The sequence below is a fragment of the Balaenoptera ricei genome, chromosome 2 (assembly GCF_028023285.1).
Source record: "Balaenoptera ricei isolate mBalRic1 chromosome 2, mBalRic1.hap2, whole genome shotgun sequence".
In the NCBI taxonomy this organism is placed as follows: Eukaryota; Metazoa; Chordata; class Mammalia; order Artiodactyla; family Balaenopteridae; genus Balaenoptera; species Balaenoptera ricei.
Window position 1 is genome coordinate 73,061,930 of NC_082640.1, and position 16,851 is coordinate 73,078,780.

General features: G+C 46.5%; 2 protein-coding genes across 6 annotated transcripts in view; one reads left to right on the top strand and one right to left on the bottom strand.

The window, feature by feature from the left end:
* CA12 (carbonic anhydrase 12) overlaps nt 1-6,904 on the top strand; it is a 60,507-nt gene extending 53,603 nt beyond the window's left edge. Inside the window, exons 9-11 of one of the 4 annotated variants that reach the window (XM_059913082.1) lie at nt 4,216-4,248; nt 5,117-5,204; nt 5,962-6,904. In XM_059913082.1, the coding sequence (XP_059769065.1) occupies nt 4,216-4,248; nt 5,117-5,204; nt 5,962-6,031 (191 nt within the window). In that variant the 3' untranslated portion in view covers nt 6,032-6,904. Of the gene's footprint in view, nt 1-4,215; nt 4,249-5,116; nt 5,205-5,958 lie in introns of all 4 variants that reach the window. The other 3 variants (XM_059913081.1, XM_059913085.1, XM_059913084.1) reach the window with 3 other exon arrangements.
* APH1B (aph-1 homolog B, gamma-secretase subunit) overlaps nt 1-16,851 on the bottom strand; it is a 110,484-nt gene that overhangs the window by 48,801 nt on the left and 44,832 nt on the right. The window lies entirely within an intron of this gene.

Sequence of the window (16,851 nt, forward strand, 5' to 3'; positions counted from 1 at the left end):
CACAAGCAGCCTGACCCCCAAAGGGAACTGACAGCATGAAGCACCCCGTGCTGCATAATAACCCTCGCCCACTGTCCCAGGGCTTAGGCCCCCTCAGAGCAGCACGGCTCTCTCTCTGGGCCTGCATTCCTGCAATCTGGAAGGCAAAGCCCTCAGGCCCTAGCACGGTCATAGAAAACCAGTTCCCACGTGTAATCTGGCGGCATCTTTTGGGCAGACTTATTTGTAGAAATTATTTCTTCAACGGGTTCCACAGTGTTAAGAAAAACTCCAGTAAAATATGTCCTCTTAAGATAGTTATGCTCTGTGGTTACGGAGGGCGTCTTCCTTGCTTTTCTTACCAAAGCATCATCCAAAGAGAGGACCAGCATTTCAGTTACTTGAGTCTATGACTTGTATTAAGCATAATAACTAGAGTTTTACCATCTGAAACTGGATTTTATATATTTAAACTCTCAAATCCCTGCTAAACCAAAACTCTCCCTGCCTCTTTTATAAGACTGGAGACTGCTAAAGACATACACCTATATGTATACGTATCTAATCACTGTGGAACATGTCACCTACTAAAACAGTCCATACTTTAAAATAATACACTGAAAGGAAAAGGATTGTATTCCTTTTATTCAAAACTCTGTTTGAATAAACAGAATGGCAAATAGACCTAGAAAATGCTAGACTTGTTTCAGGAACGGCAAGCTGTGTAAATGAGCTGCTTGTTCCTCCCGCTGGACTTTTCTGTGTGTGCACCTGAGGCTTCAGAAGACCTCAGACGCAGTTAACCAGCATCCCTCGGTCCAGCAAGATGCCCGTGGAAGGCGCAGCACCTGAGCCAGCCAGACAGGTAGCAGTGCCCCGTGGCGAGCGGCTTGCTGATCTTCTCGGGGGTCTGTACCTTCCCGGGTGAGGCATGTGGTACTGGAGTTCTTCTCTATCTGTGTGATTTCCTTCTGTGTGGCGTACCGTCCTACTTCTGCTCACCCTGACTCGTACCGGAGCCTCCTATGGAGAGCAGGCAGCTGTCCCACATCTGTAATGGCACGTACCCTCGTACCTGCCAGCTCAGGAGCCCCTTCGTTGCATTCTCACCCCGTGCCTCTCATGGGCCCTCTCTGTCAACCAACCTGTCTCGTTTCTCCTGTCTGTCCCACTGTTCTTCAGTGGGAACTCCTTGTCTCATCTGCCATTCAGAAACCATTTCTGTGTTTAATCTGCAAGTGAATCTTTGCCCCTCCCTGCACCATCTTTGATGCCTGTTCTCTGCAACATCCGAGAGGCGCTGCGGGGATTTAGGCTTCGGCTTCTCTCTCTGGGCACTAGTTCTCTAGTCGCCCCAACAGTTCTCCTGATGCCTTCTGTGACCTCCCCTCTCCCTTTAGTTAGCAGATGCTCTGGCATCTGCCTCCAGTGGGACCCAAGCCCTGCGCTTTATCCAGCTCAGCAGAGGAGCTCTGCTCCTTGATGCTTGGCGCTGTCTCACCTGGCAGGAGATAGCATCCCAACGTCATCTTTCTGCCCCGGGCTTCCTGGCGGGTAGAATTCCCACGAGGCGCCGCCCTCGCTGCCATTCCTCTTCCCAAGGGGCTTATGCTCTTCGCTTGCTCAGTCAAGCTGCTTTGTTTTTTGCTGCATCAAACACTTGGCTGTAAAGCATCTGTCCCAGTCTCTGGGGACTTCCTTGTCTTCATACCTGCTTGGTCTTGTTTCATTGTTTCCAAGGAGAGGCAATTTAGGCCCTAAGAAGTCATCATCCAGGAGCAAGGAACCCACATTAGCGCCCTGGATTAAATTAGGCTGTTGTTTACAGGGCCTAATACAGCCAAGGACACTGCTCAGTGACACAGGAAAGCCAGACTCTCCCTCCAGATCAGCCACCCAGCTGCGCCACATGCGCATGAGAAAAGTCTCATGCCTGGGGCCTTACTTCCAAGCCTTCACTCTGCTCCCTAAGACCATGGCCTGAGGGTACCTCCTCCAGCCCCAGAGCGGGGCTGTCAGTTGTCTGGGGGCCTGTGTGGCTCTGAGGATGTTTGAGGTGACTGTGAAAGCGACGACTTTAGAAACTGTCCAGTTTGGAAGGCTTAGCCAAGTGGTTAGGCTTACTAGTAACAGTCTTATGTGGCGAGAACTAGTTTAGTACCACAAGCATCTGGAGCTTTAGGAACAAAAAACAAAAGTGTATTTCATCAAAAAGGCTTGGAAAAGAAATCACGACTAGTTGGGTTTTTTTTCAGTGGTTGTTGTTTTTAAGATCCTAGAGGCCTTGGTTACCTCTAGGTACCTTAAAAAAAAAAAAACAAATTATAGTGTGCAGAGGCCACAGGCCATGCAGGGAACAGAGCATGTGCTGTACAAACACTTGATGCTTTCCCCAGGGGGAGACTCACGTCCTGAGAATCTCCCCAAGACACAGACTGGTCCCTGTGTTCAGGGCAGGGAATCAGGCGAGGGGAGCCACGCTCTCTGCCAGCTGGGAGGCCGCAGGCTACCAGTGGTGGCCGGCAACAGCCAAGAGAACAGGCCACCCTGCCCTTTGTGGACGGCTCCTATCCATACCTGCCCTGCTTATCCTTTCCACAGTCTGGGGCCACCCGGGAAGCCAGACCAGGGACAACTAGGGCCCAGCCGTGGACCAGGGAGGCTATGGTTCAATATTAGACTGTGGAGGAAGACAGTAGGGAAAGAACTCGGGGCTGATGGCCCCAGGGGAATCAGCCAGACTGGGGCCAGATGGCAGGAGAAGGGGGCGAGCAAAACCTCACCCTGCAGTCTCAGGTCTGGTGCCCCAGGGTATCAAGAGCCCCAAGGGGAGGTGGTCCCTGGCCCTCGGCCTGCATCTCACACTTGATCGGGGCTCTCCCAGGGTCTCCGTCACCATGGTGGGCTCTATGGGCACAGGCTCTCCTGAGTGTCTGGCTGGGTGGCCACCATCTGCACAACTCTGGCTTCCAGTGTGAACTGGAACCACCCCCGTCCCCTCCCCCCCGCCACAAGCTAGAAGTTTCTACTGAGATCAGAAAATCACCAGACAGGCGGGTGTGTGTAAGCAGAGACTTTCTTTAGATGGAGAATCTGAGTGGAAGAATGAGAAGTAGCTCTGAGAACCTGGAAGCAGCTGGGGTAACCTGGGCGCTTTGTGACTGGGCGCCTCTGTGCTACTCGAGAGGACAGACTCACTCAGGGCCCTCCCCAGAGAGGTTCCTAGCAGGCTGACCATGGGATTTCACCTTAGATCACTGGGCACTATTTCAGCCCCACTGAGGACCCCACTAACTCACCCCATCCATCTCCAACAATAACTTGCTGAAGAAGCCACGCTCCTCTGTTTCCATGTAGCAGGGAAGAGAGGCTGGTATGGTGGAGGGGCTTCTCCAGTTTGTCCAGTGGGGCCACAGCAAAAAAAGAAAGAAAGAAAGAAAGAAAGGGAGGAAGGAAGGAAGGAAAGGAAAGGAAGGAAAGGAAGGAAAGGAAGGGAGGGAGGGAGGGAGGGAGAGAGGGAGAGGGGGAGGGGGGAGAGAGAGAGAGAGAGAGGGAGGGAGGGAGACAGGGAGGGAGACAGGGAGAGAGGGAGACAGGGAGAGAGGGACAGAGGGAGAGAGGGAGAGAGGGGGAGAGGGGGAGGGGGGGAGAGAGAGAGAGAGAGAGGGAGAGAGAAAGAGAGAAAGAGAGAAAGAGAGAGAGAAAGAGAGAAAGAAAGAAAGAAAGAATGAATGAATGGATAAATAAATAAATAAATAAATATAAATAGAACCAAACCATGACAACATTACTGGATGGGGATGGGTGTAGAAGGCTGGTGACATGTTCCAACCAAGCTCTGCTGGCCCCAGCCAGCTAGAACCTGGCAGCTTCCTTGCTGAGGAAGAGAGATAGGTGCCAGAGAAGCAGATGACAGCTCACCAAGGTAGACTCTGATTCTCACCCTTCCTCACCTTCCAAGTTGGCCATATTGTATCAAAACCTGAAGTCTTAGCCGCGCAAAGAGACTGTTGTGATTAAAGGAGCATCAGAGGGAGGGATCACGGTGTGAATTCCCTGGGTGGGCAATTCCCTCTACCCCATCAGGCACCTGAGCCAAGAGTGAACATCCCCAAAAGGGCTGCATCAGCCCTGTACCTCCACCCAAACAAAAGGTAGAGCTTTGCTCAACACACTGGTCAAATCTGCCAGTGTTTGACTCGGTTAATTTCCAGTCTTCTCCTCTCCCCTTTGAAGGGCCAGACCCTACGTACACAGGACTGAGTCTGGGTACGTGGCCAACCGGCCGTGCATGCTGCAGCTGGGTGATCACTGTGATTCTCGGTGTGATCTGGGCCTGTGATTCTTCAAGCCCATCCTCTCTGCTTCTCCGTGCTATCACTCTGACTCCTGACCCCCTCCTCACTGCGTGTCTTACCCTCAAGTCACTCTCTGATTTAAAGATGAGCGGCCAATCAAATGCTCCCCTGATGAATGACCTAATCACTTTATAGCATGTGTACATTCAAAGAGCCTATCCAAGACCTTCTGTTTGCCAGGATGGGAAGCCATTGCCTAAAAACTAGGCCTAAGCCCAGTATGGAGGTTGGGTGACCAGCCAGTTGACCTTGGCAATGGGCCCTGGTTGTTTTGGACTGCTTAGGACTGTGTAATGGAACTTGGGGCCAAAGCTGATAAAGAGGCATCTCAAGGGGCCTTAAATCCAGCAAGCAAAAATGGAATAAGTTCTTATTCTGTAGCCCAGGGTTTCTCAAAGTGTGGTTCATGGACCACATATATCAGCATCAGCTAGAGGTGTTTGGTTAAAATGCAGATTCCTGGGCCTAACTCCAGATTGAATCAGAGTCTCTGAGGGTTGGGCTCAAAAAAAGTCTACATTAGACACAAGCTCTTCAGATGATGCTGGTGCAAGTTTGAGAACCCCTGCTGGAGAATCGCTACAATTTGCGAATGGCCCCCTGTGAGTACTCCAGCCAATCCTACTAGGCCAAAGACCAGAACCTAAGAACAGAGATGGGGAAATTACACCTTTCTGTGGATGATTCTGCAGCTGTCACTTGACTGTGCACACATGTGCTATGGGGATGAGATGAAGGGGAAGGGAGGATTGTAATGAGTGTGCACTACCCCTCAACAGGCATCGCCCTTTCTGTGGCCCTGGCTGGCGTTCTGGGCATCAGTATGGTCCTGGCAGTATCCATTTGGCTTTTCAGAAGGAAGAAGAGGTGAGTTGGTTTGGGCCCAAGATGGGAGTGGGTGGCTTTGTGTCCATGAGGATTGATCTGTTTGGGAAGGCAGCCTGAAGAACGAAGAGCCCTGTCACCTGTACCAACACTTATCCTAGGAGTGCCATTTCCCGAACACCACTGATCCAGTGAGACACTGGGCGCTGGTGGTTCAAGAGTCAGTGCGCTCAGAGTTGGAGGTGCATCTGCCAGCTTTGCTGCCACTGCTGAGACCTTGGACGAGCCTCTCGATTTGGAAGGGAGGCCCCATTTACCTACACACAAGCGCCAAGGCTGTCTTCTTTCTAAGATCTTGACATCCGGTTTTTCTTCTCTGAACCCAGAAGAAAACTGAGGGAAATTTTTTGATTTCTTACTCACATTGATGCCCTTTGCTTGTGTTTTTATTGTCATGTTTAGTTTTTCCTAAAACCTGATTTATTTTTCCTGGTATGAAAAAAAGAGGTTGTCAGAAACCCTGTAGGAATCAGAGATTTGAAGCAGGGTGGTAATGAGACCTTCGTCAAAATGCAGGTCTAGTATCGTCAAGCGTTAAAAGAGAACAGTTGAAAAATGAACAGGTTCCCTTTTGCTTAATGCTTTATTGGGGGGGCGTTTCCTCCCAAGACCAACAGAACTGGAGAAAGGTCTCCAAGAGAGGAATCTGACTTGCCTCATTCCATAGCTGAGTTGGGCTGCTCTTGCCTCTCTTTCCGGTTTGACTAACAACACTCATGTGTCCTTGCTGTTCCAGCAGCAAAAAAGTTGCCAACAAAGGAGTCATCTACAAACCGGCCATCAAGCAGGAGACTAAGGCCCACGCCTGAGGCCCTGGCGTGCCCAGGCGTGTCCAAGGAAGGACTTGGCTTTGGACACAACCTGCTGTGGCTCCCTGGACACTTGAAATACCTGAGGGTTCTCTGGAGTTCCACCCACAAGCACCCCAGACCCTTGGGGGACCCCACCATCCTGATGCCATGCCACCCCCAGTGGGAGCGTGGATGGGGAGAGCTCGCCTCGGAGGTAGGAGGTCTGAGCTGTCTGCTTCGCGAGCGTGAGACCATGAAGTGGTCCGGATTCCGGGAGCACAAACCCCGTCGCCCGCTGCGGGCTGTTACTGGTTAGAACACACTTATCCAGGGCTTCACCTGAACGTGGTTTCAAGTGTCCCGGGAATTCTGTTTCTCGTCCATGCCTTCAGACCAGCACACGGACTCTCTCTGCGCTCAGACTTAGGCTCCGCTCTTGAGACTCAGTTTCCTTCCCCAGGGAAGGGCTTGTTGTCTGCTTTCCTTCTGCTATGACAACACATGTAGTCTGACCTTACAGCTAGGGGGACGGGGGTAACAGGAAGGGTCAAGGTGTCCGAGACAAAAAGAAAACAAGAGATATTCTTTGTAATATAGTAGAGGTATTTTCCAAGTCCTGCCCTTTGTTTGTTTGTTTTGTTTGTTTGTCTGTTTAACTTCTTTATTGGAGTATAATTGCTTTACAATTGAATCAGACGCACTGAATGGACCTCAGAGAGAGAGAAGACACGTAAGATCTGGAAGAGTCTCACTTTGGAATGACAACTGAAATCAGAAGTTGCTTGTCAAGTGTGAGGACAGAATATTAAGCCCGACCCAACCTCCTGTCAGGGGTGTCGTTATGTTTCATACTTTACGGATTTTATAAATAATTTGGCTATTCCTTGAAAATGTGTTGTTGCCTTCTCTCTCCTCAAGGAGACGTGAACTCTGAGATGACCTAAGCTGCTTTTGTGTCTAAAGGAAACAGAAGCAAAATGGTTGAAGAGTTTTGTCTCTCCTGCCCAAATTTTATCTCTGCCACCTTTGCGGTCTGTGTCCCTACTGTCAACCTGGAATTGGGACTTACCAACTTCTCTGACTTGGAAGAAGATATGGAGCCATGGCTGAGTTAAAGTATATTTTCAAACTATGAAAGCAGCAAGTTATCTGTGCAGGGGCTGGCATCATGGCATTCAGGGACCAGAAATAATGGAATGTTGCAAAGATCCTTCATGGTCTTCCCTCCAAGTGACAAAGACAGTTTCTGAGATGACGTAACTCCTTTATTCTCCGCCCACCGATGTAAGAGACCAGCAGAGACCAGTTAGTTCCATGACTGAGAAGGAGGCCCCCACCACCAACCTCTCCTGGCTGGCACCTTGCAGTTCACAGAGAACCTTCTGATTCCCACTCTCATTTTGACAGCATGAGATGTCCTCCTGAAGCATAGGTTTCTTTAGATCATCTTTTTCCCTCTCCTCCTCCCTTGACTTTGAGAAGTCTTCTCTCTTCTCTACTGTCTTAACTTTTTGTAGTGATGGCGAGCCTTATGTCTTTGTAGCTTGTTTGCTAGGCGGAGTTACAGATGGAGACTCGGGTGTGTGTGTGTGTGTGTGTGTGCGCGCGTGCGTGCGCGTGCATGAGACCTCTGACCGCCCTGGAGCCAGGGGTGGCATCCGGCCTTGCCATTAGCACACCAGCCTGATGCTGATCAAATGACAGCAGCGACAGCCCTCAGGACTGAGCAGTGGGAATTAGACGATGCTTTCTCGGCCTCGTCCCAAAGTTGCCCATCAGAAACCAACAAAAACCACTCCAGAGCTGTGAGGCTGTCTTTCAAAGAGCTCTCTACAGCTTTTAGGGACGGATTTTGTGAGAGCACAGAGAGAGCATTGTACCTGGCACAATGGCTGTTCATAAAAAGGGAGAGTTATGGGGGAGGTGAAAACAGTGACAGTTTTCCTGCCCTCTCCCTCCTCAGCACAGCCTGGGCTCTCGGCCCTCCTGGCTCAGACAAAACAAAGCCAGGGAGAGGGCTCCAGGGATCAACAATGTCACGCTCCTGGACTTCCCTGGTGGCGCAGTGGTTGAGAATCTGCCTGCCAATGCAGGGGACACGGGTTCGAGCCCTGGTCTGGGAAGATCCCACATGCCACGGAGCGACTAGGCCCGTGTGCCACAGTTACTGAGCCTGCGCGTCTGGAGCCTGTGCTCCGCAACAAGAGAGGCCACGATAGTGAGAGGCCCGCGCACCGCGATGAAGAGTGGCCCCCGCTTGCCGCAACTAGAGAAAGCCCTCGCACAGAAACGAAGACCCAATACAGCCAAAAATAAAATAAATAAATAAAATTTAAAAAAAAAAAAAAAAAAAAAAACAATGTCACGCTCCTTGCTACTCCGTGTGGGACTCCTGAGGATCCAGCCCTGCAGCTGGGAAAGCTTTCCTCAGGTTCTCACTCATTCCCTGCCACTGGCTGCCTCTACAGGAAAGCGCTGCTGAAGCTCCTCTGCCTCCCACTGACCACTGGGAGGGCCCAGGTGCTGAGCTGGGCGCACGGCAGGCGAAGGTAACAAAGACGAGGCCCCGGCCGGGGCAGGGACACAGGGAAGGCCCTGGCTTCTTTGCCTCTCACGAAGGGGAGGTCTTCAGTCTCTTTGCTTTGTTTGGTTACTGTCAAATGGTAAAAACCTATACTTATTTCCTTAATAAACATTCTAGGACTTTGCTGCATTGATTATTAACCCCATTTTAGGTTCCACCTTAAATTCTTTTCCCCTTCACTCAACTCTAAATTTTCACTGAAAATATCTGATCTATATTTAGATTTCATAAAAATTTACCTTTGAAAAAGCATATTCACATACCCAAGTTGCTCCAAACACAAAGTTTTCCAAATAACTGAATCAATTATCAGCTTTTAAATTTAAATTTATTAAAATAAAATAAAATAAATGGAGTTTCTCAGTTTCAGTAGCCACATTCAAAGTACTCAGTAGCCACGCATGGCCAGTGGCCAGTATAGCCACTGTGCAGATATGGAACCCTAACCTCCTTTGACATATCCTTTGGAAGGGTTAAACCTAGATGACTTGCACACAAAATAAACCCTGGAAGAAAGCTCTGGAAGGTGAGGATGGGGGACAGGATACAGAGATGGGGGAATCCAGAGAGGGTGGATATGGAGGATGGGAGAAAAGAGGGCATACGGAAAATCAGGCCCAAGGGAAGCAGGCCAGCAGCCCTTAGGCGTGGCTCCCCTTGTCCTTGCACCCCTTCCCCTCACTCCTTCCGGGGGTCCCCAGCCCTCCCTGCCCTGGCCACACCCTTCAGCCACGCCCTGGGGTCCAGGTGCTCAGCAGTGACCTGGCCTAGGGCGTCCTTGCCTTTGCGGGAGCTCCCGCTGCGGGCATAAGGGCGCCTGGTTAACTTCCGGGGACCTTGCTGCAGGACCCTGGCCAGGTGCCAGGTGCTACCTGCCCCCTGTGCCCCCAACACCCCCTCCTGATCTCCTCGGAGTCTGAACATTCCTGCGCCGCACAATGCGGTGGGAAAGCATTCTCTACTGGAACCTGCCATCCTGAAGGGGGCGAACGCCTGAAACCCGAGTCTCTTGACTTGTTAGCTGTGCCCTGTCCCTCATGTTAGAAGGAGTCACCTTCCTTCGAGATGTGGGGAGAAGCTCGAGACCCACTTACAGGAGGAAATGAGACCTCCGGGGCCACCTGCTGGGCAGCAGAGGTGGCTCCTGGGCAGAGGTTACCATTTTGGCGTCACCATGCATATCCGCATTGGACACGGCGGGCAGGCAAGCCTGGCCCTACGTGGTCCTCTGGCTGGGATTCAACTGCCGCAGGGTGTAAGGGAAAGGTGCGAGGCCGAGACAACACTGCAGAGGAGGGTCCCTCTGCCCCACTCATATGCCCTTTCACTATAGAATGACGGGCAGAAACAAGGGCCAAAGTGCTCTGTGGTATGGAATTATTCACCAGAAAAAATTATTGCAGGTCAGCATTATCATCATGACTGCAGGTCAACCGGGGATTCAGTAATGCCTCCCACTTGTATACCCTTGACTGTTTCGACGCACCTTCACGCCTTTATGCAACAACCCAGGGAAAGAGGGAGCGCTGCCCCTATATCTTATAAGTGGAAAACGAAACAAGGGCTGGAGCTCTGGGCTGAGCCAAGGCCACGCAGCTCCCGCAGTGCTCTGATCTCCAGCGGCAGCGCAGGGTCCACCCTCCACAGCTCCGGTGCCACGGAAACACCTTCTCGTAATAGAATTTGCCATATGCTTATCATTATCATGCCACAACGTCATAAAACCCCACAGGATAAAGGCCCTAAAGGCATTTGTGCCAACAATTTCTGGAAAATCAATGACAACCTCCCGCCTCCAATCTGCTTCATAACATTAAACTCTGCCATCTGCTCCGGAAAAGTCTGAGCAAGTTCTGCCAACTGCCAGCAGACAAAGGAGTCAGCTTAACTCCTGGGATGTTACCCTCACCTCTAATTCAGTGAACCAAATTCCCAGGGACACGTGCACTGAACTTTCTCTCTTCCTGAAGCTGAACTGGAGACAAGGAATAAATACACACACAAATATAAACAAACACACACATATAAAAATTCCATTTGTATAAAATTCTTAAAAATGCAAACTAAACTATAGTGACAGAAAGCAGATCAGCGGTTGCCTGGGGATGAGGTGGTGGCTGAAGGGATTACGAAGGGGTATGGAAAATTGTTGAGGTGATGGATATGTACGTTATCTTGATTGTCGTGATGGTTTCTCTACATATGTCAAAACGGCTCAAATTTCATACTTTAAATAGGTGTCATTTATCTTACATTAATTATACCTCAATAAAGCCATAAAAGAAGAAGAAGAAGAAGAAAAACCACACAGCCAAATAACATCCTGCCCCATCCTGGCATTTCCATTCAGAGCTTATCCCCTTGGTCCATCAAGAAGGAGAAGCCTGGGGAGGGGGAAGGGTAAGCTGTGAGAAAGTGAGAGAGTGGCATGGACATATATACACTACCAAATGTAAAATAGATAGCTAGTGGGAAGCAGCCACATAGCACAGGGAGATCAGCTCAGTGCTTTGTGACCACCTAGAGGGGTGGGATAGGGAGGGTGGGAGGGAGGGAGACGCAAGAGGGAAGACATATGGGAACATATTGTATATGTATAACTGATTCACTTTGTTATAAAGCAGAAACTAACACACCATTGTAAAGCAATTATACTCCAATAAAGATGTCAAAAAAAAAAAAAAGGAGAAGCCTGGCCAGGCCTGGCACACTTCTCTGGGACTTGTCCTGTGGGTGGGAGCCCAAGAAGGAGCGTGATCTCTACTCACAGGGCCACTATGACCTCTCCACACTGTAAGTCAAAGTCATTATTTCTGCTCGAGTTCACTTGTTTCAAACATTAACTTTTAATCACCCGCTATGAAGACAATAAACACAGGGCCTACGGGGTTCAAGGGCACACTGAGACCTCTATAGCAACTCTGTGCTGGTGATGACAGAGTTGACCAGCTTCTCTGAAAGCAGCAAAGACTCTTCTGGTGAGGCAGGTAACATAACCAGTTAGTTCATCTGCTGAAACTAGTTTCCCAAGCTACCTAGACATCCAACAGGTCTCATGCATCTTAGTTTCTCTCCTTCCCAACCACTCGACACATAACCATTTGAAAAGTTTTCCATTTGAAAAGTTGAATATGGTACATCCTTTTCATGGAGAACAAGCATGGTCAGGAGCTCATCACTCCCTCTTAGCCACTGGGTGAAATCTGGATTAATCTCCTGTGATACTGGGATATAATACGAAATATGTACTTGGTCTTTGTCTTTGGTTCCTGGCACAAAGCTCCTAAATGTTATTCATAAGAAGCCCTTTTAAGCCACACCTCAGCTGATGCTAAAGAGGTGATGAAGCTTGGAGGATGGGGGCTGGTTTCCAGAGGAACCAACCATGTGACTAGAGGGTTAGAACCTTCAGCCCCACCCCCAGTCTCCAGGGAGGGGAGAGAGGCTGGGAATTGAGCTCAATCACCAGTGTGTGTGGGGGGGTGGGACTTCCCTGGTGGCGCAGTGGTTAAGAATCTGCCTGCCAATGCGGGGGACACGGGTTCGAGCCCTGGTCTGGGAAGATCCCACATGCCACAGAGCAACTAAGCCCGTGCGCCACAACTACTGAGCCTGCGCTCTAGAGCCTGCAAGCCACAACTACTGAGCCCACGTGCCACAACTACTGAAGCCCGCGTGCCTAGAGCCTGTGCTCCATAACAAAGAGAAGCCACCACAATGAGAAGCCCGCGCACCACAACAAAAAGTAGCCCCCGCTCACCGCAACTAGAGAAAGCCCACACGCAGCAACGAAGACCCAACACAGCCAAAAAATAAATAAATCTATAAAAAAAAAAATCACCAATGGGGAATGATTTAATCAATCACATCTGCATAATGGGACCTCCATAAAAACCCTAAACAATGGGATTCAGAATGCTCCCAACACAGAGGTGCTGGGATAGTGGTGCTCCCAGAGAGGGCATGGAAGTCCTGTGCCCTTTCTTCATACCTTGACCTATGGACCTCTTTATCTGGCTGTTAATATCCTTTGTTAATATCCTTTATAATATCCTTTATAATAATCCCTTGTTAATATATCCCTTGTTAATATCCTTTATAATAAACTGGCAAATGTAGGTAAATGTTTACCTGAGTTTTCTAGCAAATTATCAGACCTGAGGAGGGAGTCATGGAAACCTGTAATTTACAGTCAGAAGTACAAGTGACAACCTGGGACTTGCACTTGATGTCTAAAGTGGGGGCAGGCTTGTGGGATTGAGTCCTTAACCTGTGGGGTCTGCAATATTTCTGGACAGTTAGTGTCAGAATTGAGTTAAATGGTAGAACAGCCAGCTGGTGTCCACCGAGGACTGGAGAATTGCTTGGTGTGGAGAAACCCACACTTCTGGTGTCAAAAGTGTTATAAGGAAACAGCGTTTTCCTTTATCTCTCTTCTATCATTCAAAGTAATTTCCAATTGACTTTCTTTCTCATACCTCCTTATTCAAAAGCAAAGATTTAATGAGCAACCACTGTTTGCTAAGCACAAATTAAGTGCAACCACGATTTAGATGGATAATTGGTATCACAATCTCATTTAGGGAGACAGACAGAAAACATTAACCATAATATATAGAAGAGTAGTATGAAAAGATGCTATGTGTCTATTAACAGAAGAAGGACTAAACAACTGTACTTCCATAAGATGGAATACCATTCAGCAAAAAGTTACAACTTATTGATATACCCCAAGACATGAATCTCAGAAAATTATGCTGAGGAAAGAAGTCAGATACAAAAGAGTACACTTTGTGTTATTCCGTTTTTATGAAGTTCAAAAGTGAAACTAATCCACGGTGATAGAAGTTGGAACCAGCAGCTGCCTCTGTGGAAGGTACATGGATTGACTAGGAAGGAAGCAAGGGAACCACCTGGGGAACAGGAAACGTTCTATAGCTTGCTGGGGTGGTGGTTACACAGGCGTACACATTTGTCAAGACTCATCCAACTGTATGCTTCAGATCGGTGCATTTTACTGTATGTAAATTATCCCTTGATTTAAAAATAGGGCTTCCCTGGTGGCGCAGTGGTTGAGAGTCTGCCTGCCAATGCAGGGGACACGGGTTTGAGCCCTGGTCTGGGAAGATCCCACATGCCGCGGAGCAACTAGGCCCGTGAGCCACAACTACTGAGCCTGCGCATCTAGAGCCTGTGCTCTGCAACAACAGAGGCCACGATAGTGAGAGGCCCGCGCATCGCGATGAAGAGTGGCCCCCGCTTGCCACAACTAGAGAAAGCCCTCGCACAGAAACGAAGACCCACACAGCCAAAAATAAATAAATAAATAAATTTTTAAAAAAATAAAAATATATATGTGTTAAGGAATCACAGTGGAAAAAGCCACTTGTTTTTCTAAGTCTAATCAGGAAAGACTTCACAAAGACTGACACTTGAGCAGGACCTTGCAGGAGGAATACGACGTTTTCTACCTGGAGCGAAAAACAAGAACAAAGATGTGGAGGTTTGAGAGCTCACGGTGCATCGTAAACAGAGGCCTCGGGGATGTGTTTGAAAATGTCTGGGCAGGGAGGACAGGGAATGGTGAGGGGCAGGAAAGTGGTTGGGATCAGAGTGTGAAAGGCCTTTTATGATACACACTTTCTAAAAAGGACAGCAAGAAATCATAGAAGTGCTTAGATTATGGTTTTGTCTGACTACATAAATAATATATGCTCTGCATGTGGAACCTAGAAAAATGGTACAGATGAACCGGTTTGCAGGGAAGAAGGTGAGACACAGATGTAGAGAACAAACGTATGGACACCAAGGGGGGAAAACCGCAGTGGGGTGGGGATGGTGGTGTGCTGAATTGGGCGATTGGGATTGACATGCATACACTGATGTGTATAAAACTGATGACTAATAAGAACCTGCAGTATAAAAAAACAAACAAACCAACAAAACAACTAATACTAAACTTTCTTTGGGTTATTTGTATGGAAATATGTTAATATAAATGTTTCAGACATTACATGAAATTTCTAAAAATCTTATATGTTCTGGTATAATGTTATGTCATAATTCTAGTTATTACTTTAAAATGTATATCTCAGAAATAACTAAATTTCCTTGTCAATTGCATTATTATGAACTTTCATCAAATCTTTAACCGTGGTCATTTTTAAGTCTTTTGTCATTTACAGACAGTTCTGGGTGTACTCTGATGCTTTTGCAAAAATGTTCCTATAAAAGGGTTTCATCTTCAAGAAATTCATGGAAAAGACTCTGACAAGTACAGGTTTCTGGTAACAGACTATACTGCTGAACTGAATGAATAAGCCTTTTCAGAACTCTAATGGAAAACTGATGAATTCATAAAAGTGCAAAACAAAAGATCAAGATAAAAAAAATTAATTACATGGGACTGAGTGAACTGATGAGGATGATTATAATTTTTGTGACTTTCTGTTTGAATATAAAAAAAAAAAATCCCACAAGGACTCAGAGGCAAAAAATATACAAATCAATTTTCACTGCAAAGTAAAGATGCTGTTACAGTGGAGGATTACTGGACTGAATGTCAATATTATGACATAGTATGAGTGTGTTTCGTGTTCGGTAATTGCAATCATTGTTGCTTTTGTTGTGGTCATCCATTTACAATGCTTGGTGTCAGTTTATTTATCTCTTGTAAAAATGAAATACAGTGTGTGTGTGTGAAAAAAAAAAAAAGGAAACTTGGAAATGCAGAGAAATGGAAAGTGTATTTAAAGTCACCTCTTCTCTAATGCAGATGCTACTAATGTTTTTGTGTTTTTCTCTGATATTATTTCTATGTATTGATACTTTTAAAAAGTCTTTAAGTAACTAACATGATAGCATATTGTTATTTAATATTTATAAACCTAATTTTTATTAGCTGGATAATGTTTCTTTGGATGGATTTGTTGGTCTAACCTTTTCCTTAGTGTTAAACATTAATATTTTTCTTCTAGCTTTTTGCTACTATAAATAATGCTGTGACCAATATTTTTTTTTAAATACGAGGTTTTCCATATTTAAAAAATAATAATAATAATATATGCTCATTAAAAAATACAAATATTTAATTATGAATAAAGCCAAAAGTCCCCCATAATCCTAACTACCAAAATAGTCATAGTTATGTATGTTTGTGTGTTAACATTCACTTTTAAATATTTAATAAACGGATCTTACCTACTTTCACTATTGTATTCTTGGTATCTACCACAATGTCTGGCATAAAAAATATTTACTGAATGGAAGAATGGTCTATACCTTGCTTTTGTTTTCTAACATATTCCAAATATCCTCATTCTTTCTAATGGCTGTAAAGCGTTCTGCAATTGGAGGCCAAGCTCTGTTGAAAGACGTTCATTGCAAATTCCTTACAGTTACAAGACTATTACAAGATCCTATGTATTCAGATGTATTTCTGCAAGATAAATTCCTAGAAAAGGAACTGCTGGCTCAAAAAACGCACATCTCAAAATCTTATAGATATTTTATAAATTTTGCTAAATTACCACCCAAAAGGATTGTACTGATTTGTCTGCTTACAACATGCTAAACATGACAAACAGCAACATGCTGTTTCTACCATATGCTAAACAATTCTTTTTTTTTTCATTTTATTGAGATTAATTGACACACAGCACTGTATAAATTTAAGGTGTACGGTATAATGATGTGACTTACATACATCACGAAGTGATTATCACAGTAAGTTTAGTGAATGCCCATCATCTCATATAGACACAAAATTACAGAAACAGAAAAAAATTTGTGTGTGTGATGAGAACTCTTAGGATTTACTCTCTTAACTTTCATATATAACGTACAGCAACATTAATTATATTTATCATGTTGTACATTATATCCCTAGCACTTATTTATCTTAAAACTGCAAGTCTGTAGTACTTTTTGACTGCTTTCATCCAATTCCCCCTCCCCCCACTGCTCACCTCTGATAACCATATAGCTGATCTTTTTCCATTTGTTTGTATGTTTGTTTGCTTGTTTTTGAAGTATAGCTGACCTATAACACTATGTTAGTTCCTGTTACACAGTGTAGTGATTTATTTCTATACACTTCAAAATAATCACCACAATAAATCTAGTTACAATGTGTCACCACCCAAAGGTATTACAGTTATTGACTATATTCCTCACACTGTACATTTCATATCCATGACTCATTTACTTTGCAACTCCAAGTTTATACCTCTTACTCTCCCTCACCTATTTCCTT